This window comes from Linepithema humile, chromosome 2 (genome assembly GCF_040581485.1).
Source record: "Linepithema humile isolate Giens D197 chromosome 2, Lhum_UNIL_v1.0, whole genome shotgun sequence".
In the NCBI taxonomy this organism is placed as follows: domain Eukaryota; kingdom Metazoa; phylum Arthropoda; class Insecta; order Hymenoptera; family Formicidae; genus Linepithema; species Linepithema humile.
In genome coordinates, this window is record NC_090129.1 from 33,825,100 (window position 1) to 33,850,747 (window position 25,648).

Below are 25,648 nucleotides of genomic sequence, written 5' to 3' on the forward strand. Positions count from 1 at the left end.
TAATTTTTGAAAAATAAAAATTACGTTACGCAGAAATACACTCGATGATGAATGAAAAACAGGTAATAATCAGCGCAGTCGAGTCGACTATCTAATGGCTTTAGACATTATACGTCCGACACTAATTGCGAAGTGCGAAATATCGATTGCAGTTTACGCGGGTGTTATAGACAGGTAGTACTGGCAGCGATATCGGATCATCTCGAAGTAGATTTACGGCATTTAATCACTCGAGTTTAATCGTGATTACCGAACACGATTTCACGTCGAGTTACATCAGCGTGTCGTGAGTGTTTTTAGTGTTCGGTCTTAACACGTGTCGCGGCGTTCGGCTAAGCGTTAAAGCGAACATTGTGAAATGTTAGCAGCACGCAAAAAAAAAAAATAGAGAGTCAAGTAATATGATAATTTAAATTATATTCACGAGCCTGACACGGATTGAGCAGTAATTTTGGCAATCTAGATTGCGGCGATGTTGATGGATTATGGAGTCGTAACTATATTTTCAGTGAATTGGCGGTCGGATTTTTCCCGACCACGTGGAATGCGCGTTGATTAATAGCAATAACTGTGTTCGATTTTGCTCGTTTATCATCGATAATTGGCGGTGCTCGACAGCGGCGTACTTTTGCGATGATTATCGCGAGAACTTGCTCGCGTGAATGCTCCCATATGAGCGCCAATACACTCGTGTTGATAAAAAGTTGCTCGTACAAACGGGAGTTTTGCAATTTCGTCGCGTTACGCGTGCATGATTAAATTCCTGATGGAAAAAGACATTTGCAGAGCGACTGCACGCATTTCTCAGGGCTCCCTGCGGAACCGAGGTCGCGGCGGATAGAGCAATCTTTTCGCTATTGTGTGCGCGGGGCAACTCCTCGCCAATAATGGAAATGGAGAGGGCATTCTACTAGAGATTGCACGATGGTAGATTGATCTGACATCGTACAAAGCTCCAAAGAGACAATGCGCGGAGCCTCTATATAGATTGCGATCCTCTTTTTTTCTTCTTTCTACAAGGATCCCAGGCTCTTCAAAGCAAAACATTTCGATCTTTTGAAGAAGGGATGCTCTATTCTTGGTTGTATTGAATTTTTTTCCACAAAAGGCAACTGGCGTATATGAATTTTTAGATTCTCGATAGTTCAATCTTCGAATCATTGGATTACTAAATCATCACACGCATCCGTACACGTCAGGATCTTAGATTTCAAGAGAGTTTCACATATTTAGTCCGAAGAAAATACTAAAGAAAAAAAAAGAATTATTTTGCTAATTACAGAATAAAAATTCAGCACAAGTTTTTTTACTTTTTTGGGATAAAATTTTCTAAGAAAGTTTTCCCAGTAAAAAATGTCGTGCTATTGTATTGTATATTTGAACTTTTAGAGTCCAGAGTTTTAGTCTATCTTTCATTTGTCAAGATCATAAATTCTTGGCAAGTAAGCACAAGTAACTCTTACTTGTTGCGATAAGAACCAGTCACGTGTGATAGTGAATAACTTTCTCGCTTTAAGAAATGCAATTTCGCGAAAATGCCGCCGTTTGCGGCGACATTCGGTAAACTAACAACCGTGGCAATCCGTTTTTCTTGTTGGACAAGACGTTTCTCTATTAGTTTTTGTTTGGAAGTGTTTTCCTACAAAAGCCCACGGGAAGACGTTCCGTTCCACGTGTCCTGAAACGCAACGTGTTCGACGACGAAAACGTCAAACTTTATACGAAATCATGGGGAATCCTTCTCGAGAAACTCGTTTAGGAACCGCTGATATATCAAAAATTCAGAAGCCTATAAGTGAAGTACCGCAGTCGAATAATAAATTGCTGGAAATAGAAGAAATTGAACTTCTTATAAGAAAAAAACTGCAAGAAAAAACTTTGACTTTTGAGACTAAAAATGAACGTCGTTGAAAGATTGCGAATAAACGGCGTCTAATAAAATTCTCGGCAAGAAATTAATATACGCCACAATTTCTAGAATTAACGACTGACGTTAATACATTTTGGAAATGATGGGAAATGTTCGTAATTGTAAAAGTATTGAGTAACAATAAGTGGTCATTGGAATTGAAAATTTATCGATCATTGGGATTTTAGCCGTAATACGTGGGGAAAAAGGCGAGAGCGCGTTAAATTTGCGGGAATTATTTTGCAAGTATTGTCCGTCTGCAAATTTGCTTTTTACACGCACGCATATATATTCGTGCATCCGGCGCCATAACTTCAGCGGCCTGTAAAATGCGTGATGGAATACAGTCCGAAGCGGAAACGGATTTTTAATGTTTATTTTGGATCACATTTGCGGCGCTCATCGGCCGAAATGAGCATTTGAGCGATGATTTATAATCCGGGTCGGCGCGCGGATGAAATCGCCGACTCGTTTTCATCGCACGTGCATTTTTTCAAGCCACAAGAGCTCCGTTTCCCTCGCCCTCCCCTCATTATTCAGCGTTTTAATAGTAAAAAGGATATGATGGGAAGCGTTTAGTCGCGTCAAAGTTTACAAAAATTTTACACGTTTCATTTAATTGCCGCGGACCTTTATTTCACGCGAATTTTGCCGAGAAAACTCGACTTTTATCCCGTTCGAGTAGTCGAAACATTGCGATAAGGAAAACCGCGTTGTATGCACGCCCGAAAGTGGTATCAATTTCCATCTAAAAGCGAGAGAAATTGCGTAATGCTTGGGAGATCTTGTACACGGAACATATCTATTCGAAAGGAAACTTCCGCAATATGTTGCAATTGAGCCGCGTATCCTGTGTTTCTATGGATTTGCCGACATCCGTGGACTTACCAGCAACTACGAACTAAACTACGAACTCCGAGATGTCACGTATTAACCAATCGGATCGGTCGGCGATGTCAACGGGTTTCTCTACCCGCCATGTATAATACAATGCGAGTAATTTTGAGCTACGAGTTTAGACGCGGTCACGTACACATAGGAATTACGTGAGACAAACTACGTCGGCATGTGCGTGATCGCGCACAGGATGTGCTCGCACGTTGACGTCTACGACAGGGAATGTTGCAGCAAGATGTTACGTCGGAGAAGGAAAATCCACACGCCGAACTTTCAACAATCAATGTCAATCTGTTTAATTTAACCGTAAATCTACGAATTTTCAAGGTATTATAAGGAGTAAAAGAATAAAAAGAGAAGCTATTAGATTTGAAAAATCGATTCACATCAAAAATTATCTGCAGACTGTAAATTCTGAATAATAATAAAGAGATATTTGTGAAATGTTAATCTGAATAACGATCTATAAATACAAATCCGTGATTAATTAGGCTTTCAATCGGAGATTGTAGATTATTGACAGCCGTAATGGTATCAATATAGAAAGCATTTGTGAATCTACTTGATCCAAATGTTATTTTGTTGCTCAATTGATGAATAATGTCACAATTTTTATTCAGTATCAATAACATTATATTTTAATTTTATATTAATATAACATCAATTGAAATTATCATTTAAATCTTGAAATTTTGTTCAGACAAGATTTCTTTATCGTGCACTATATCCGATATAGAGTGCGCAAGTAAATTTCGAACAAAAACCCGTATAGAAACGTCCTATACAGTATGTGTTCTGTATACAGAGCGCGTATCTGCCTGTTTCCGAACACACGCCACGTGCGTGTCGATATACATTGTCCCAGACACGCCCTCTTGCCAAAGTTAAGCCACGTATAGGGGTCTACCGCGAAACTAGGAAGTTATTGGCGACATATGCGAAAGTTCGTTTAACCCCTTCGTCCTTTCGATGAATATGCAAAAGCGGCGCCGAAACGAGCCGACGATGTTCCAATGCTCGTCGTCGCTCCAAGCGACGCGAAATTCGCTTCGCCGATGTAACGTCGATTTAGGCAAAAGAGATCGATAGTGTTCCGGGTCTTTTGAAAGGTGAACCGAATCGCTAGTTAGAGATGTGATATATGTATATAAAATACACGCTATTGCAAGGTGATCGTACTCCATCGACGTAGTCGATATTTAGAGTATATCACAGAAAATATTCAACAACTATGCTATTTAATTAAAAAATACTATAAAATATTTGATATAAAAATATATAAAATAATAAAATGTACAATATTTTGTAAATTAGAAATTTTCTGATGATATTATCTAAACAGTAAAAATAAAACTGTCAGAAAAAATAGGATCAAAATAAGTTGAAATGGATAAAGAGACTGAAACTTTAAATATTAATAGCGCGTGAAAAGTGTATAATATGTAATTCATGAAATCGATAACACTTCATATATATATATAGAAAATTAGAAAAGGTCAAACTATTCTTGCGGTACTTCTAGTATCAATACTTGTATATGCAAACTCTTTACTTGATAAGAAAAATAACAAACTTTCTAGCCTGAAAAACTCAGACCAGTTATCTTTGAAATGGTCAAAGGTAAGTATCTCTATATCAAAGGATTCTAAGTATCATTCCTGCTCTGGGAAAAGTGCAACCTCGTTTCTTCGCAAAAGAATGTTCGCGTGGCAGACACGTTCCATTTTCTTGGTCTCCGAAGAGAGACGCAACGACCCTCAAATAAAGACGAAGCCTTTTTCGAGAATTTTTATTGCGTAAAATATTTTTCACGCCTTCATCGATATTCCATTTACGGCCTCGAGAGTCACGTACACGCACACCTGTGTGCAAACATATGTGCACGCAACACATATCGAGAGTTCAGTTCAGTATGCTGTATAACAGCTATATTCGAAAGCGATCCTGCAAACCCTCAATCCGTCCAATTTTCCTATAATCCTGGACAAGTCCTTTCTCGCGGATAACCCGCCTTAGCGATTTCACCGGCTTCAAAAAAATTTACCTGGTTACAATCGTCAGAAATACGTAAGAATGTTTTAAATTTTCGGATTCTTGAAAATTGATTTTTTACAAACTACGCTACCATATCACACACACACATACACACGCGCGCGCGCGCGCGTATTCTACATTTGAATCTTTAAAATTCTAAAATCCTAAGACTTTGACATCTTAACGAATATTTGAATTATTTAAACGTTCAGAATTTTATCTTAACAATCTATTTGCATAGAGTATGACAAAAATTTTGGTAGTCGGAGCTGATTTTACATTATTTAACGTTTGATATTTGGTTTCTGTAATAAACAACTCAAGAATGCAGCGCACGTTTATTTTGCAGTAACAGATTATCAATAAAGGTATTTTGACAAACAAACGTGCTATTGATCGCCAGTTCGTAGGAATTTATATTTATGCTCATGAATATTTCATTTATATTTTTTGAATATTTGCGTGGCTTTTTCAGTGCATTACTAATAGACACAGCACGCGTGTATGTGTATTTGTTGGAATGAAATATTCGTATATTTTGATGTTGCGCAAAAATGTAATACTAAAATCGTCATATGCGGCGCAAATAATATTTTGAACGTGGGAATTTCTGTTTTTAAAATGCTTTTTACATCTATTTTTGAATTAATTTTAATTGTGAGCGTTATGTCACGTTTTCATAATTAATAACTTATCATTTTACATTATCTTTCACAAGATTATCAATTGTATCAATATCCAGCGATCATTAAAGTATGCGTGACACTTAACGCACATAATTTACGGATTATAAGCAAGATGGAGAAAGTGTAAGAAGCCCTGCAGCGCAACGCGTCATAAATGTGTGCGCACGTAGCGAAGTGCTAACTAGCGCCGCGACTTACTTGTTCTCCACTTCGCTCCCTTTCCTGCCATTATTATTATGTTTCGGAGAAATTAGCCACACGCTTCGTGCAAGATAATGATTTCTTTGCCGTTTTCTTCGTTTTCCTCGTATTACGTGACTGCACAAATAAAATAAAATTCGAGACGGCCGAAAAACTTTGAACGTGAGCGAAAAACATTTTTGCTCTAATCTGTCCACTAGCCGCCACTTTTCTCCTTTCCGCGATCGCTATTACCTCCTCCCCTTCTCACCTCCCCCCCCTCCGACCGAGCGAGCTTTCTGTGCGGCTCATTCATGAATATGGAAAATTAGACTTTTCGACGCTTGGTACGCCTCTTTTTTACCATTGCAAATTGATTCCGCAAATGGTGCGTGCAGAGTGCTGCGGTTAATTCGAAGAAAAAAGAGAACGGATTTCAAAAAAGGCTCGCGAGATTAAAATTCGCTTTTGGAATAAGTATAAGCAAGTGATCGGGTTACAGAAAAGTTTGCCACGCTGTTCCGCGGCAAACAAAGTTCATCATTTGCAATATCTTTATGTTTATTAAATTATTAAAACCTCCAAACTTGGAATTCTATCTTTGGTTTTCAGCTTTTGAAATTCCATTCGATTAAATTAATTGGATTTCATATAATACACTTACCCCGTTTTCACGAAGTTCGCGAAATACTGCATGATGCTTTCCGAGAGTGCTACTTCCAATCTTGTGTAGTTTTTCGGAAAATGGCCAAATCCTTCTACCCACAATGGCGCTCCGAAGACGAATGGAAGTTCTTCGCCGTGCACCGAGCCCATTTTCTGTAAACAAAACAAAAATAAAATAAAGCATCTTTCATAACAATTTTTATGACATCTTTCACGTGTAAATAACAAAAATCGACGTACGACAAAAATACAGCTGAAACTTTCAACGCAGAGTAACGGAAATCTAATTGTTAGAGTTTTACATGAAAACGGACAGAGGAATTTAACATTAATTAAAGAGAAGTCGCGGAACGTATGTTGAAATTATTAATCGCAATAGATTACGCAGCCGATAGATAAAAATGATGGCGTTTTTCATTGGTCTACTTTAATTGCACGGGGCGCAGACTATAAATCAGAAATGTACCGTTTAATACCCAGCTGGGATTTAGAAATGGTCGTCGTTGGCGCGAGCTTATCCGCAAGCTCGATCATCGCGGACACGTCAGATGCGATTCAATTTCTCCAGCGTCTTCGCCAGAGAATTACGACGTTCTAGCTGAAATGTTCCAGCTGACGTTGGCCCTCCGTCGAAAATGAACGAAATATTCGAAGATAAAAACATAAGTTGTAGTTTTTAATTAAGAGTTTTTTTTTTTTTTAGCACCCGTGTGTCTTGCAATTATTAAATCGGAGATCGAACACACATTAATATTTTAAAAATAGAGGATCACTGGATATCTTCCAGATATCATAGACTCATGAATCTCGGAACCTACGAATTCGGAGATACCAGACTCCGGAATTGATCTGCGGCGCAAGTCCGCCGTACCGAGGAAGCTATCTGTTCCAGCAAGCAGTGGAATGGAATCGGCGATTCTAAGGCGATTACGTACGTACACGTCCGTGCCGAATGGCGCACGAAAGGGCATTTGCCAAGTAGACGAGCTTAGTTCCGAATCGGTAGTGCAACGGGTTAAGATGCCTCTTCCACCAATAGCCAGTGGGCGAGAATGAAAACGACAAGTCGGGGCAAGGGAGAAGGATTGAGATAAAGAGAGCAGCATTTCTTTGTCTCAAAGTAAATTCTTTAAAGAGTACATATGTATTTTTAACTTGAAATAGATAAATACGAGAGTGGAGTGGATAACAATTAAAGCTTACGGCACACAAAAATGCTTTCGTGCAGTGTTTTATTTTACGTTAAAATATAGATTTGTATCTTCAATTTACTACCTTCAATTTACTATCTTCAATTTACTATATTGAATTCTGGTAAGTTACTGTAGACCAAGCGTGGTTAACCTTGGCTCCGGAGCCTCAGCGTTTGTTTCCTTTTACTCCTTCCCCATCTCACTTCGCAAGACAGGAAAGGAGGGGAAGCGGTTGTGGTTTCGGAGCCGAAGTTGACCATGTCTGCTGCAGACGATGTTCCAAAATCTAATATAAAATACAAAAATAATATAAAAAGGATGAACTCGTGAAAATTAAAATTTGAAATACGTAAAAATATGTATATTAAAGATAATGCAGATTAAGAATTTTACCATATATGAAATAATATAAATTAAAACACATATATGAATACATCATATCAAAATAAGAAAAAAAAGTAAATAAAAAGTACAGATGGAGAAAGAGTAGGACAATGAAGGTAGAAAAAGAGAGAGAGAGAGAGAGAAGGTAAAATATGTAACACAGAAACCCGAATCCAAAATGTTCGTGTTGCGTATCAGTCACTGTCGGAACGAATCCGGAGCTTTATCGAAGTTGTTTCGCCAACTAGATTCCGTCATTGTCGAGAGCACCAGCTAACCGACAATATACGACTACTGATACCATTAATTTCATTAAGGTACATCCAGTTTGCTTGGAACCTACGGCGATGCGGTAGCGAGTAATCGATGCGCATCGATCGGGAACAAAACCCGATCGTTTAAATAAGTTGGGATTTTTCTTTCACCATCGAAGTGGTGTGATGAAGTTAGCAAAAAACGATAGGTATTGTTAGATATTATAAAAGCGCGTGGAAAAGACCAGCCAGAAATATTAGCAATACAAAAAAAAATAAAAAATAAAAAAAAAACAATGCGCCGTTCTACAGATTGTGTAGAGTAGAAATTCAAACAAATTTTTTTTGTAAATTAATTTGAAAAAAAAATGCCGGTAGTGTGCCAATGCTGACATTGTGCTCTTTCAACGGCAAATTTTAATTGCAAAATACATTTACAGTCTTGATTGCTTTTTATAACAAGATTAAAGCTAGAGTTATATTGCTCCTTTTTCCTTGTCATTTAAGCATAAATGGACTAATTGTTGTATGCATATTAAACACGAACATTTTATCATTGTGTGCATATCGCACACAGCGCACATTCTTTGACTTCGGAGATTTTACGAGTCACAAAAGCATTTGAAATTGTATTATGGAATATTCAACCATCGCGCGACAATCGAACGTTATAACCATACGTTGCTCTGATTACCAGTGAATTCGTTGAGCCCGGGAAATAAATGGCATTCGGTCTGATCTTCTTTGAGAATGGATTTTCAGCGATTTGTCCGGCCTTTTCGCGTGACATAATAAATCGACGCCGATGACCTCTCCGCGCTTGCGAAAAGCTCGAAAATTGGCGCGGGCGTGAAATTAAAACGAAAAAAGAAAGAAGCGAGGGGAAAGAGAATAGAGCGCGTTCACGTCGCGCTTTCAACCCTTTTGGCACGGATCTCGCGGCCGCCCCGTAACTTTTAGTTTTTATTCTGCAGTTCTTTTTTCGCTCCAATTTCACTCCCCTTTTCGGCCTCAAGTCCGTCCCGCCGTATGCGCGCACGCTCGGCTGCCATAAAGTCGACTTCCGGCGTGTCTGGCATCGACAATCGCAGTCGCGGGTGCAATGGCCGAGCAATTTCACGGTTTAACACCACAAATGGAAGACAAGCTCTATGCACCAAGTGGTGGGAGAACGATGTCGTTCAACGAGAAAATTTGCCCCGACTGTTCACTGATTGTTCTACCGAAAATTCAATCAGGCCGAGCCAAAAGAAAGCGAAAAAGAATCGTGGAAACCAAACGAGAAACCAAGGAAAATCGAGAGAAAGCCAATAATTTCTTTTTAAAAGATAACTATCTTGCACGTATTTTGAGAATATGTGACCCAATAATCCATGATATTTTCAAGTAGCGTAATGTGTATTTTGTGATACGTTTATTACAGTTTCAATCTGGAGCTTTTCCCTCCCCCCTGCCCCCCTTCTTTGCACACATGCGCGAATGTGCAGATTGTCGCCGAATACAATGTTGTTCCGACTTTTAAGAAATTATTCCTCTTCTTCATTGCTTCACTGGCAGAGGAAGGGAAAAAGAAAACGGAAAGGGGCGGGCATTGTCGGTACAGAAGAACGCTTTGAGTTCTGCTGATCCACACTGCTGGAACTTTGTAGCGGGGATGTAACCGGGAAACGGGGAAAAACAATTCCGCGAGAAGGGTCGGTGCGACAAAGGCGAAAAGAGAGATCGGTTAAATGTCGAACGAGAGAAAACGCTGGCATTGCTCTCCGTTATTAAAACTCTACATTTCCGCCCGTGTGTAACGCTAACGACTCTTCGAAAGCGCGACTTTTATTTTTTTGTCTCTTGATTAATTAAGCGAATGAGAGATAGTTGTATTTTTCACACAGAAATTACAGATATTTATAAAGCATGTCAGTGAATTGTATATTTTTTTTCTCATTAACAATTCCTTTTTTTGTTTTACTTCTTTTTTATCTTCTCTTTCTTCCTCTTCGTCTATTCATGCTCAATTCGCCACGGAACTCTCTCTTTTGGGGTCGGAAGGAAGATTAAAACATATAGAATTCTCTTTTATCGCTGGCGTTTGTCGCTTATTTGCCCAGCATCATCTAGTGCGAAGTATTCGTCCGGCATTACGCGTGCAAAATCGAGTAGTAAAAGTCAGTCACTAATCCGGCGAGTTCGTAGACGCGCAAGAAACGCGGTGTTAATGCTGCATCTTGGCTGAAAGCGGCTCCTGCGCCACATAACGACTCCTTTGTAACAACGTCGGTCTTAACTGCTATGAAACGACGTCGACGATGAGGAAGACTACGGCAAGCCTGCGTCGAATTGTGTAACTTACTCTCATGCTTCTGCGCGTCTCTTTTGCGAATGCGTTTGACGATTTTGTTATGACGGCTAATAATTTCATCATTTCTCTATTCTTTACGATTCTTTATTAATTCTCTACTATTTTCTGAAAAAAATGTTCTGAATTTTATCTGAGTTTATTATTTATTCAAAATTCTTTCAGTTTAACTTTCTTTCTTCAATTTATTTAACATAAAAAATAGCCAGACTCAAGAATATCTCTACATTCGGACGATTCGTTCGACAGTGCTATATATTACTCTATATTTGCTATAAGTAGCTTTCAGCTTGACACGAGCTGGTATCATATAAGCTGACCATAATAAATGAAAACATGGAAAAACATTCTGATTTCGGTAGTACGAGAAAGCATGAAATTCTACGATGTAATCTCGTTGACGCGATTGGACCTCCGGCCTTTTCGCGTTCACCTTCACCTCAACCTCTCCAACTCTTGGATACCGGCAGGATTACGGCAGACATTCCTGACGTTCCGCACATGCCGGCAAATTTCAATTCGTGCTTCGGTTAAACCGCGTCGTCGTAGGAAGCGACAGTACGGAGCGTCATCGAAAATAACACCGCCATACGCATTGATTGCAATGAGTCCGCAAGATGATTCCTATTTAGCTACGATAAAAAAGATTCTTCCTTTTATTTCCCAATTATTTTAAATTGAAAAATAAAAGTGCGAGAAAACAAAACTTACGACGTCACATAATACAGGGCGTTCGAGCGAAAATGTAAGAATTATATAAATATATATTTTTCTGATTGGCAAAAAAAATTATGGAATGAAATACGCAACAAAAGATTGGCAGATAAAACAAGTTGATGCGGCTAATTTCACAATTTGCGCTGAAAGATTGGAGGAATGAGAACTATGTTGAATCGGATGTTGAAGAACACGCGGTCTAGGTGTGGTATACGAACATTGCGGCCGCTAATTAGCATTCGGTCTAATTTTGATTAATTTATCATATCGTAATCTCGCTGGCTGACGAGATAACGTTGCAACGTTGTGACAGTAGCTACACGAGTAATAACGTGACAATAGCGTTCTACCGTAATACATCACGTTCCCTTTGGTATGCGGACAACTGTGCGCATAACTACGTGCTCCATTTGCTTCGTCAATTATTAACTGCATTCTCCTAACTTTCTTGCAAAAATAACAAATCCTGCCGCTTGTCATCAAAATTACCGTCAAGAATCAATGACTATCTACATGTTCTAATTGGAAATTTATATTATCATTAGATATAATCTTCATCCTATTTTTGATACGTCGGCTAACAGTTAAGAATTTAAATTGGCCTTTTTTGTAATGTTTAATGTTTTAATAAGTGCTCGATGCAAGCAACTTTTAACATTTTGATAGATTCAAAATACTTTATTAGATGTTGTGAAATATTCGATAAAACTGCAAAACTTGTACGGTGAGTTTCATAAACATTCCACTTTTATATCATCAACAAAATTTTAAAGAATTATTGCAAGATATCAATATCGGTTATCCAGGTGTGTGCGTGATTACTTCTTTTCAAATGTACGTATGTGGATTTAAATTTAAATGGAAAAAGTTGGGCTGTGCGAATTTTTCATTCGTAGAGAATGATCGCGGCAATTTCCAGCAACAAGCGGAAACCCCGGTCGGCTTCCATCCTCGCATTCCCCCGAGGTACAATGGCGACTCAGACGTGGATCAGGCACGGCCTGGCGAGAATGGAGGCTATTGTTTCTATTAGCTATTATTTCCGCGTCGCGTACAAAATCGCGCGTGCGCTAGCCAGGAAACAGATACAGCAAGCGAATGGCATAAACGTATCAACGGCATGTTTGGATTCTCGTGGGCGATCCTTATCTGCTTACCAGCAGACGCGTCCCTTAATCTGAGACACAAATCTCAACATTACGCTATACAAAGTAATTATTATTTTCTATAAAAAAAACTATTTTAAATTAAAACTATTTTAAATTAAAGCATTCAAAACGAAGAAAAGTAAAAGTTTCATCATTAAAATGCAATTTGAAATTTTTGAATTGCTTGGATTTCTCTTTCGAATAAAAATCATGTGACAATCTAAAGTATAAATTTTGATCAACATTTTCCGTCAAACGAGTTAATCATTATTCATCCCGATTGTTGCTGATCCTGATGGCAGTTTCGTCCCCGAACTGTTTCGATTCGACACTATGGCAGTTCACAATGTGAACTTTCTCGCATTTTGTGACTAAGCTTACAAGCGCGTTTCAGCGCTCGTTTGCCCATCAAAACTAGGAAGAACGAGCACGCAAATTGCCAGGCGGCTGCCATAAAGCGGCGAAGCTTTTTCCGCCAAATGGCGCCATCCGTTTGAAACCGCATCTATTTGACGGTTGTTTCTCGAATACCGCCGCACATCTTTCTCTTTATTATACCGTGAACGCTTACAGGATTATCCACCATTTAATCTTTTAGCTCTTTAACGAGGCTTTGAAGTCTATTTGCGACAGAAATACGACGAATTCTTTGACTCAAAATGCACGCGGTGCAATGAAGAAAATAATTAATTCTGCAAAAATAAACGCTATATTTAAACATTTTAGATTCAAAAGAATTAATATTAGTTTGAAATTGAAAACAAAGATTGAGCATTTTGCATTCAACAGGATATACAAAAATAAACTTTTTAAATTGACAGAACATATAAAATTTGTCACTTGTTAATTATTCTTATTTTATTAGTTTAACGTGATATAGAAAATTATATTGTCTGACTCGTATTACATAAAATTTAGGCAATTTTATGCTTGTTAGTCAATAATCGTTGGTTGTCGGCGAATGACAGGATGTAAATCATCTGGTACTCCGGAATGCTCATTGGTGAACCCTATTTTTCTAAATCGCATTCATAAATACCTGTTGCGTGAGCATTCACGCGAAAAGCGCATACATAACCAGCGCCGCGCTGCATATTTTAGAGGAACAAATAATTTAATTGCGCTTTAGCGAGCAGGAATATTAAGCCATCTCGTGTTAACTATGCTCGGCGACTACGACAGCTGACAGCCATAAACTTTGCAATGAATATTTTATTGCGGCGATGCGCGTCGTGCACTGTAAGCAACGAAATGTGCTCATACGCCTTGTCATGCAGTGAAAAAAATCTCTTAGGGACATTGAAAAATCCGACGCGACATTCTGTCCGTTCCAGAGAAAAACACAGCAAACATAGACAAGAATTCTCATCCCTACTGTATCATATTATATAAATGTCATTGACTCATACTCGGTTTTTTTGTTGCTTTTTTTGTTATTATAACATTTTTACTAATAGAAAAAAATTTATAAATATTTCTCTCATAAAATATTTCTCTCACAACACCTGATAATATGCATAATATAGCTTTTTTTATTATGTTACGCATATTCTTTATATAAAATTTTAATAAAATTCGCAATTTTCCTCTAAAAGCAATTGTAAATGTTTTATGAAAGTCTCATCTTTCTTTACAACTTTCAATTTTTTGTATTATACAGATATTTCGCAAACTCTCTCTAATTCCTGTTTGTTAACACACTTTGTAAAACTGATTTATTGTATCACATTTCTCATAAATTTTCATTTGAAGTTAATTCTGTTTTAATAGTTACACATAGATACAATTCACAGAGATGATTAAAACTTATTTAATCTTTTATAATGCCTCGCGATTACGACGTTTAATGTAAACAAATAATATGTAATTTCCGCGCTGATTATTAAAGCGTATGTGATCGAATATGCGTACAATTAAAATTAATTATGATACACGCAACCGCGCGCGTGTTTACTACTTGAATTTATTTAATTCTCCCATTTGCTGGGCATCGTAATTATACGAGTGTGCGAGATAAACGTCGTAAATTTTCGGCGAGAGGTCACGTTTATTGTTACGAAAAATCCTAGGGACGAAGCATTACAACGAGAAAGAAATTGGACAAAACGGATAATCTCCGTCGGGAACTCGCGGCGCCTTCGTTTCAGATTTTTTGCCGGTGCCCGGCGTTTTATTTCGTGTCGTTTTTTGCTGCCTTTCTTCGCTCATTAGACGGGGTGCTCCCCAATTAGCCGGTAAAGGATTGCCGCGACAGGGTAGAGGAAAGCACGGTTGTGAAACCGTGCACCCGGATAGCTTTAATTAAATAATTCGTTTCATCGCCCTCCCGATCCTCCCTTTCATCGTCTTTCAGTTTCTTCGCGTCTGTTACGGCATAATTTAACCCTAGAGCCAGAGCCTGGGCAGTCCTTTTTTATTTTGATAAGACTCTATGAGAAGATTCTCTTCCTAGCTTGAACAGAAATGAGGGAGAAATGGACAAATTTGTATGTTTTCCGGTTCATAAGAGACTCCAGGACACATTCAACAATTATAAAGTTTATATTTACGGACTTAATTCGGCGTTGCATTTCTGTTGAACTTTTGACCCTTTTAATATTTTATATTTAAATCTTCTTTATGCATAAATCCAATTATATAGTAAACGTAAAATTGTTGAAATTAATCAACATTTGCTAATAATTATTATTTAAAATAAAGGGAAACAATTTTCATATCTTATTTCATAAGATACACAGCCGACACATTTTTTATTCAAAAGAGCAATTGCTCAAATCACTCGTTAGATATCTAATGATTTCAATGAGGATATCTTATTCAAAGAGTGTCTTACTCAAGAATATGCTAAAAAAGGAGAGAGGGAGAGAGAGAGAGAGAGAATCGCTGTTTTCAGGAACGCCAGGCTTTGACGGCAAATTTTCTCGTAATGCCTTTTTCCAACTCCTAGTTTCTTTCGACCGCCCTTTTCAACCGCCTCTGTTCTCTTCCTTTCCGCCCATCAACCTCTCTTTGGATGAGCGGTAGAGAAAAGAGTTGCAAAGCGGGGTTCGTATTCTCATTTTCCTCGCACGAAATGGAGAAATAGCAATCACGACGAGTGGCGCAATAGAAAACTCTGATTCGATACAAAGATTTCTCTTTTAGTTTCGCTTTCATTCAAGTCTTTTTTCTTCTTCATCAACGTGCCGATTATTTGCCTCCAAGCAAACTAAAATAGTGCATTATTTAGCTCAAATAAGCTGGATTAAATTGCAAAAAATAATAAATAATAATTATTTAAAGCGTTCCACGCATTGTAAAACAAGCAATCTCTTTTTTTTTAAAGTTTCAATGTAGAAATTCAAAAATTTCAGAAAAGAGTGATCCAAAAATCGCACAATTTATGGATAATAGCATTCTAACTACCTAAAAGAACGATTACAGTCTCGAGAATCCTAGCCGGAGGTTTACGAATTTTCTTTGGGTTGCGAGCGAATCGTGCCGAAGTAAATCGTCCTCGAATCAAATTACAGCGCGAGAGAGCCTTTTAAAAGGATCCGCGAGGAGCCTAGGCATCCTGGAATGGACGAAGTGGCGCACAAGCTGATAGATTTTGAACGTCGGCTTCGCAAATCCTCCGCGTATCGATGGGTCCTTGCAAATCCCCCAACGATCCACGGGATAAATTTCGTTCGGTTCCCGGCACGATCGATCGCAACCTGGCCGCAATGTCCGTTTTCACTTCGCCGGTAGATTACAAGTTGCATCTCGCGAGAGCTTTTACGAATTTTGAGGAAAACCGGTTCTCCTTTCTCTATCTTTTTGCTTCTTCTTTTGTTTTTGTTCCTGTGTAAAAGTGAGAGTTTTAGTTCGTACGGAAATAACTTTACCATAATTAGCTCTTTTGTCGAGTAATTATCATTACACCTGAACAAAAAATATTTAATTATGCAAGAGAAAGACAGTATTTATAGTAGAAAACTTTTTCACTTATTATTGAAAACTCGGCACTTTGTGCATTTGTTTATTTTCAATTCTCAGACCTTCAGATTCGCAGGTATATTTTTATATAAAGATAATTTAAAGACTCTCAAGTCACTATTTTTTTATAATTTTAATTAAAGCGTCCCTGTTTTTATCACCCGTGATAAAAAATTACGCTATTGGAAAATCAGTTTGCAAGCTGACGAGACAGTTTTTATTATGTAAGTGCAAACCAAGTTACGGGAAGATACCTGCATGATAAGGAATTGTTGGTGAATGTAAAAAGTAGGAAAACTGCGTTGTGGACAAAAGCGGTGGCGCGTTGTTGCGCATATGGCGCACGTGACATGACTGGAATATTCCGTGCTGTTCACATTGATAGGACCTTCTCCTCCTTTGTTTCATGTACGCGACTACCATACAATTATAAGTGAACTATAAATATAAAGCAATCCCAAAAAACATAACGGTTATCTAATGTGCCGAAAATCTCCTCTTTATGTACACAGTTTCTAACAAGTTTAATCGGTCTTTAATTAAAACAATTAATGTCAATTATTAAAGCAGATTATTAAAGCACAAGCGAGTAGTTGCAAGACCGCCGTTGTGTATTAAATAAATATAGAAGCAATAATTTATTGCGACAAAGGTTGAAAACAAAATGTAGATAATATAATCGATTAGTTCCGCAAATAATTTTAGCGCAAATTGAAATAGAATTCGAAATGGCTGTCATGCGAAGTGCCAACTGCAAACGACGATACCGACGACGACATCCTTATTATATTCGACACGTGCGCCGATTCTGTCGTAAATCGAATTTCTTTATTATCTCCCGCGATCGTGTCGTAGAGCAAAGTGCCGTCTTGGAAAAGTATTTTTCTCGCGACGAGGGAAAGAAAAGCGTCGCAAAATGCATGCATTATTTATCGACTATTTTAATAGTATTTTTTATAATTTTAAATAAAATGAGCATAATCTCGTAGACAATCCAAGTAATTCCAAAAAATGCAAGAAATAGAGAGTAAATATTATTCTGTAAGCCTACGTCGCGTACGCGCGCTGTTGTCTGCGCTATCCTCTTTGTTATTACTTGCGCGATGACAAATAGTCAAGTCGCGTCTGACATCGCTTCGTATCGTCATTATCTTCTAAATTGTCATCGCAACAAATATTAAAAGATTATTACAAGTGATTGTCGATTGACATTTGCGCGATTAACCAGCGCTCGCAATTAATATAGTTCGATTCGACGGCATTTTGCAAAAATTTTGTTTAATTTTAATTCATAATGTTATAATGCAAAAATAAAATGCTTCAAACGTCCTAAAATGTGAGCATATGCTATCTTTTACGTAGAAAATAAAACTGCGGAAGATATTTAAAAAAAAAGTAGTTCAAGTATACCATAGGCGCGGCGACTGGCGCGCAAAATGGATAGCGCGATTTTCAATTTCCGCTGCGGCCTGCAATAACTATTTTCGAATGTAAATATTTTGCAATATATATTCATTTGAAATAGAAACCAATGCAATAAGAGAGGAAAGTAATTTATTTTATTGTTATGTTTTTCGTGGCGTCAAATTGATCAACATATATGCAATAATTGCATAGCGTGCTGTTATGTACGCTAAGTTACTTTACTGACACTCGCTCATTATTCCTCCTCTGTAATGCAGTAAAGTGAGTTCGGTTTCTCCCCTGGGTACACCTTGTTATGGCAGAAGAGCTCAGTCCCTGGAAGGTTTATTCTGAAGGGAAATCCGAAACACAGCATTGTCAGGAGTCAAAAAATGATGCTTACATGGCGAGCGCAAATATGATGCAGCGAATTCACTACCTCTAACATCTTCTTTAAGAGGCAAGCGTGCGCATCGCATGTGAAAGTGTCGTTCAAAGTCTTGTTCAAAGTCTTGTTCAAAGAGTCATTTTGCCATAATGTCGCGGAAAATTTGAGAAAACCGCATAAAATGTTGCGTGCTCATAACTAATAATAATATTTTTCGCAAGTGAGTATTATATTGTAAGTCCCGTGAAAGAGCAATCATCGGTAGACCATTGAGAGAAAAACATCGAGCACGAACGAAGTAATTATAGAGTGAGTAATTTATTATTCATTTATTATTTGTTATTTGCGCAGTATATATTAATCATTTATTCCTGCGATGCGATTTCCATTGCATTTTGCATTATTAAAATTTATGATTATTTCAAATATTTGCGTAAGCATTAGATTTTTACTTACCGATATTTCACGTATCAAAAGAAATTAACAAATATTTTTATTACATATCTGTTAAAAAAAAAATAAATATATTCAATGTGCATGATAATTATTTTTAAAAAATTAATTGTTTTGTACGCTGTTATAATCCGGATTTACTTTTTGTGTTTTATAGGTCAGCGTAAATTACAACTCCGCTGTTACGTACGTATAAGTCAAGATTAAATTATAATTATTTTAATTTCGAAGCATTAAAACTACAAAAGCTATACCAGGTATGTATTCCTGAATTATAAAGATTAAAATTTTTATACAAAAGAGAGTAGATTATCATAAACAGAAGCAACATTTTATAGATCCGTTGCTTTACAATTTAAATGAGTAAACCGTAAGTAAATTTAATCCTGAAATACGTACAACATTTAACAAAAATATGTTGCCACAAGTTCATGGATTATTTGTCTGTTCCATTTTCCGTCTTTTGCATAAATGATAACGTTAGATAATCTTCATTGTTTATCCATATATGTTATATTGTTTTTCATCGGTTAGAGATGTAGAATATTATATGCATAAACGCATAAACGCCTAATCCTGATTTATTCAGAGTAATTATAGATGCAACTGGGTGCAGAAGGGCTCTATCTGTTTTACGATAGTAAACAACAGGAGAAACGCGTCCCACGAGATAAAGGCAGGATGTTAGATGCCGCCAGAGTTGGAACAACATCACAAATAGCAGAAGCAGCACGACAGTCTCACGCTGCGACTGATTATTCTACTGACGCGATCTCCGTACATATTTACCTAGAGGAGATTCTCTGGGAATTGGGGATTCAAATACCGTCATCTACCGCTAATCGACTACTCGTTGATCGATCATCGATTCCACGTAGTTGCCGTGTGACAAATTTACTTGGAAATGAGTCCGAAAATCAGACTAATAGTGTCAGATTCTTCATTACTTCAATCGTAACGATCTACTCCTTGTAACAGCAGGATAAAAGAATAAAGACGACGAGAAAAAAAGGAAGGAAGCGAATGTAGTTAATAAACTACAAAAAAAAGTTTCTAGTATAATTACGTCTCTCTAAATGTCGAAATTGAATGATTTGAAGTAATAGAACGAAATATAAAACTGCAGCAAGCTGAATATAAATTATAAAAAAATCAATAAGATAATATAAATTAAACACACAATTTCATTTTTATAAAATAAATTATCTAATTTTTAAAATCGAAAAACGTCAATTTAACAATATTTTCGGATCCACCTTTATCTCTTTTAATCAATAATCATACAACAAACTTCATCATTTGGTAATTAAATACCTGACAATGTTTTTGAAATCTAAATTGATTTTATTTCAACCAAATAATTCATGTTTTGCGGAAAAATCCGCGATAGATGAGGCACTTCGCGGAAATAATCCGATACGCATATACTCGAATTCTATTTGAAAGCCTGTGTCCGCGCTGATAATGGCAGACGTCGCAGCGCATCGCGCCGCAGAACAATAATGTAACATCGCGCGTATAACGTAATCTGTGCATAATTGAACGTAAACATGCCGATAATTTGAGCCGACAATGGTAGACGAACGTACAGGGAAGGGCAGAAGGAAAACAGTCATCACACGCGGTTACACAAGAATAGTCCGCACCGCTGACGGACGAATAATAGCCGCCCCCCCACCCTAAATTTGCATTTTTGCCGGACTTGTGATGTCAGCTAATGAAGCTAACCATTCACTGAGATGACAATTTTTAATTATCGTCTTATTTGGGTAATTTTTGACTCGCGCTCACCTGGGGATAGTCGCCGTCCTTCATCTGATAGTCGAACACGTAAAAGTACGTCTTGGGCATAGGCTCCTTCTCGCTGTCGGGAATCGGCGCAATATGAGGATTGTTCGGTTTTTTCGTGTGTCTCAGAGTGAAGAGATCTCCGGTTTGCACGAGCGGCGCAACAAACTGCGCATCGCTCAATGCCTGCACGCACGCATCCTTCGTGTTGACGGGGTGCTGAACCGTTCGTTCCCAGTCTGTGTACTCGTTCACCACCTGTACAGAAAATAAATTTCAAACGTGCACCATTAGATTTGTACGGAAATGTTAATTGTTTGCGCTGTTGTAGACACGGCTGGGAATTGCCTCCAAAAAAAAAAAAACTGAGAGTACAAAAAACTAAAAGGAAAAAGCTCGTGGAAAAAGCGTGGAAAATTTAAATTTGCCCTTCACAGAAATCTTCAATTAAATCCTAATTAACGAATTCCAGAAAGAAAATTATTGTGCGCAATGTCGGACCTGTCTTATAATTGCATGGAATAATAAGCAGAGCGTTTAATCATGCAATGGCTCCCCTATCGCGCTCGTAAAAACGCATTGTCGCGGTCGTGATCATTTAATTGGCTATAATCATTAAGTAATGCCTGGTGTGCGTCGTTCCTGGCGTAGACCGATAACGCGTCGGAAATGGAATTGGATCGTTAGTATGTGTTTCGACAAAATGCAACGCTCGCGATTCAATCGTTGTGTGGAACGTAACAATTATGTCCTGCGATAAATTCCACGTAAATGCAACGATACGCGCCGCAAATATGCGCGGCATGCTGCATATTCTGCCGGCAATAAATACAACTCATCTTTGCTCCGGAAACAGCAATTTTCTTTTCCTCGAAAATTTGTCCGCAAGATATTTTCAAGTAGAGCATAGAATTTTGAGGTATAGAAATGTTCAATTTTTTAATTTAATAAAAAAAGAATCCAGAGATTAAAGATTTTAAGAAATCTTAAAGCATAGATTTATGAATAAAAATTTACATTATTTAAGGATTTAAAGCTAAAATAAAAAAGAATCTAGAAATAAGGACAAATTAATACTGAAATTTAATTCCAGAAAATTTCAGAAATTTAATACAATTATAATATTTGATTTTTAATATTGTACAATATCCTTAATATAATATTTTTGAATATTTTGAAAAATAATATAAGATGTAAGAAATTCTAAGAGCATTTTATAATTAAAAAATTACTTTTTACTCACATAAAAGCTACTTTCATTTAAATTTCATTACATAAATTGTTAAATAACGGAAAATGACTTACCGTATAAAATATCTCGGTGAGGTGATAGACGTAGGCGTTCCTCACGTACGTACGGATAATCCTGTCCCTTCTCTCACCCTCAAATCCTTGCAGGACATCCTTCTCCGCAAACTTCCATAAAGCCTCGCTCGTTGTCACGCCAAACAGCAAATCATATTTGTTGTTGCTCGTGATCGGTGCGCCATGTTCGGCTTTTTTAGAAAGCGGCCTGAAATCAATAATGATAATAGTTAAATACATTTAGTTAAATGTAAATTTGTCAATTCAGAAATTCTATAATTAATTCTATTATGCAATGTTATAAATTATGTCATATTTGATATAATACTTTTATTATTATATTAACAAATAAAAGAAAATTAAGTAAAGAATGTTAATTGTCAGAGATGAAAATTTGAGATGAAAGAGATGAAAGAAAATAAATGGGAGAAAAACAATTTCTACGATAATTGTAATTTTACTATAAGAATAAAAAAAAACATTCTAGACAGCGTAAAAAATATTAATAATTAGAATACAAAAATTATTCTTAAAGCTGAAAATCTCGGTTGGGAATTGCAGGTGGAATATGGAACTTGGTTGGAAGTAAAGATTATATCATGAACTCGTTCTATGGTTTCCGGCACGAGCGTGGTGCGATCTTCGATTGTAAGTATGCTAATGACGTTGTAAGGGTTGGGGCAGGTCGTTTACAATCGCGTTAATGAACCACGCTAATGTTCGCGGTAGAGACCGGCTCGTTTAGCTCCCTTTTTCCATTTAACGAGAAAACTCCAAGATCCGTCAGACGGAAGACGGAAGGCGGAATTATTGTGAAAGCCGACGTTAAGTACGAGACCCTTCTACGAGCAAGAAAGCAAAGCCGAGTCCGGAAGTGCACACATCAAAATAACTTTTCCGCCGCTTCACGGATTTCCTTTGCCGCCGCGAAAGAAAATGTAGAAATATACGCCACATTACCATAAAACTCTATTAAGCTCGCTATACCGGAATCCGAGGATTTTCCCCTTCTCTCTCTCTTTTTTTTCCCACTGTCTCCAGATTTCACCTCTTTTCCCCATTTGCGCTATGATCACATCCAAAATAACACTAAAAGTCCGCAATGTCAAACGCACTTTATCACATTTTTTATTCCCAGTTAGTAAATAAGTTGAAAAAGCTGGAAACGTGATATATTGAGGTAGATCCAAAAAACTGCAGAATTTTGCAATTTAAATTTAAACAAATTTCAGAATTGGAAATTATCTTGAAGCAAAACAAAAAATTCAGAATATTAACTCTTTGATCGTCAATCGAAAAAAAGTATTAATAAAACGCTAAAACATCGAAGAATTTTTAATAACTTTGATAAAAGAAATATACTTTTCTTTCTCAGCATAAAACTAATATCTAAAAAATAAAAACATAATAAGACTACAGCGATTTATATACATTATTTACACATTCGACAAAGCAGGCAAGTTAATAGAAACATTTTGAGTTTATACTCACCCGAATCCTTGAAATTCAGGACCGAGATAGGACAAAAGATCCTTTTGAAAGTCTGGTTTGATTACGACACCATCAACGCTTGGACCAAATGCGCTAAGAAACGTGGGAGGTTGAATGTCGACTTGCATCAACTCTTCGAGACTGCTGTCTCTTAGACAATCGACTATGAGCTCATTGTCCTTGAGAAGATCCTCGGGAATAGAACAATTGATAGCCTTGGCCAATTTCAAAGCGTAAGATACAGGGTCTTCCACCACCGCCCAGGACGAAAGAGCGCTGCCCGAAAGCAGTATAGCTCGCTTAAACAATCCTGCAAATACAAAAGATCTTTTGCAATTGTTCTATTCATATTATGTTAATTGGATCAAGCAATTAGTTGCAACTGTTGAGCAAGCAATCAATTACTAGAGCCATGATACAATTCAACGCATGAAAAACAATAGATAATTTTTTTATGACTTTTAGAAGACGAGAATTTTAAAAAGAGAGCCTTGTAAATTTGCTTTAGATGTTCATGTCAAATGCATTCGTCTATGTAGACATGTTTAATTATAAAATGTTGTAATAAGAACATATTTTTTAGAGGAATACTATTTGCTATCAAAAAATCTTTTCTGAAGCACACACGTGAAAAAATTAATATTTTAGTAATCGTCACAAAATTAATATTTTAGTAATCACCACAAAATTATCTTTTATAATTAACCTTCGTAATTAATGTAAAAAAAAAAAACTAAATAAATAACTTTTGGCGAAATATGAAAAGAGAAAGAAGATTGTGATATCTTTAATTAAAGGAATTCTTTTCCTACAGTAAAAGGGTAAAGTGCAATGTCTTGTAACGAGAAATCTACGTCGTATAAAAGAACAGATTCTTTGATAAAGGTTCACACGAAAAGTCTTTGGCATTTTTACTTTTATTTTCTCAAATTGCAAAAGAGAGACGACAACAGATTACTCGATAAAGGAATTACTCTCTCGAGAAAATTTGCCCGATGGACCGGAACAGACCTTCTATTGCTTAAAGTGACGTACGGAAAGTGGGATATTTTCGCGATTAAGCGATTTTCACGAGCAAATTCCGCACTCTAGACTGAAGCATCGATGGATAATGTGATTTTTATTTACTTAGTTCTAAAGCATCGAAGTGAGGTGGAAATTAATATTGATAGCAGATAACATGGCGGATGCTAAAAAAAAAAAGATTGCACTTTTAAGAAGGCAGATGATAAATTTCAATATACAGACTTTAATGGACTGAATTTGTTAGTTCGACTTAAAAAATGCAGGTATTTTGTGAATTGCTTGGCCTAATACCTGAAAGGAGCGCCACGATTATGAATATTATACGAGCGGATTGTTTGAGGAGGAAATTACGCCGGCGAAAATGGCGTCGCGGATGGATGAAAGCCACGTCGTTACTCGCAGTGAGAAAAGAAAGACAAACCAAAGTCGCTCTCGAACTCGGAGAAAGAAGTGGCCGACGACCCATAATTATCCGGGAAGAGAATCGTTCTCGCGCAGACTCTCGCATAGATGTTATTTGCCTAAGGAAAAATGAAATGCTCGGTTTTTATGTTTTAAGACAGAGGTTTTCAACTTCTACTCCGCTCGTTAAACGCCATTATCCGCCGGTGGTTGTTTCAACATAAAAATTATTTTTCTCCCGCACAGTGATTACATAAAATATTTTTGTTTTTTTTTTGTAATTGTCTTTCGCAATTAAAATATTTATTTTCTATCGTAATTTAAAAAAAAAGAGTTTCTACAAACATCTAAAAATCTATAAAAGACCCTATTCTTTTATTCAGATGCATTAGTTTTGACATATTTAGTGATGATAAATTGCAGAGAGATATATTATATATTACAGCCTCGAAATGAGAAAAAGCATGAGCCCTTTTACAAAGAGAACGGAAATACATTTCTCAATTTCGAAAGCGAATAAACAAAATACGAGAACGCTCTCAACTTCGAGAAGTTGTTATACGTCGATTTTTTCATGCAAGTTATCAAGGAAATTAACGTGAAACAGGCGGAAGGAGAGAAAATAAAACAAGGTAGAGGAAAGAGAAAGAAGAGGTTTTTAGATGATAAAAGCAGGGAACAACAGGATATCGTTGTATCTCGAGGCTACTACCTGGGAAAAATGGAATTCTCATTTCTATCCCCAGTGATACGGGAAAGAATGAAGCATCCGAGAAGCCAGTAAAGCGAGAGAGAACTCAGGCGTACTAGGATCTTTTCCGATCGAGATTCTTCCGTTCGCATATAAATAAAAAAAAAAATGACGTTCTTATGAAATTTTACAAACGTTTAAGTAATAGAATTCAAGAGTAATGCTTTTACCGAGCGAGAATTTTATGACACTGGCGTCGAAGTGTCAGAAAGACTAAATAAATCTGCCATTTAATCGCGAAGGACGGAAAAAATGCAACACT

General features: G+C 37.0%; 1 protein-coding gene across 1 annotated transcript in view; it reads right to left on the minus strand.

Annotated features, from left to right (window-relative positions):
• The window catches only part of LOC105674936 (neuroligin-4, Y-linked), a 187,854-nt gene that overhangs the window by 39,835 nt on the left and 122,371 nt on the right, over positions 1–25,648 (minus strand). Inside the window, exons 6-9 of the mRNA XM_067349407.1 lie at positions 23,208–23,517; positions 21,717–21,924; positions 20,415–20,669; positions 6,371–6,525 (exon numbers count right to left, since the gene is read on the minus strand). Of these exons, the coding sequence (XP_067205508.1) occupies positions 6,371–6,525; positions 20,415–20,669; positions 21,717–21,924; positions 23,208–23,517 (928 nt within the window). The remainder of the gene's footprint in view (positions 1–6,370; positions 6,526–20,414; positions 20,670–21,716; positions 21,925–23,207; positions 23,518–25,648) is intronic.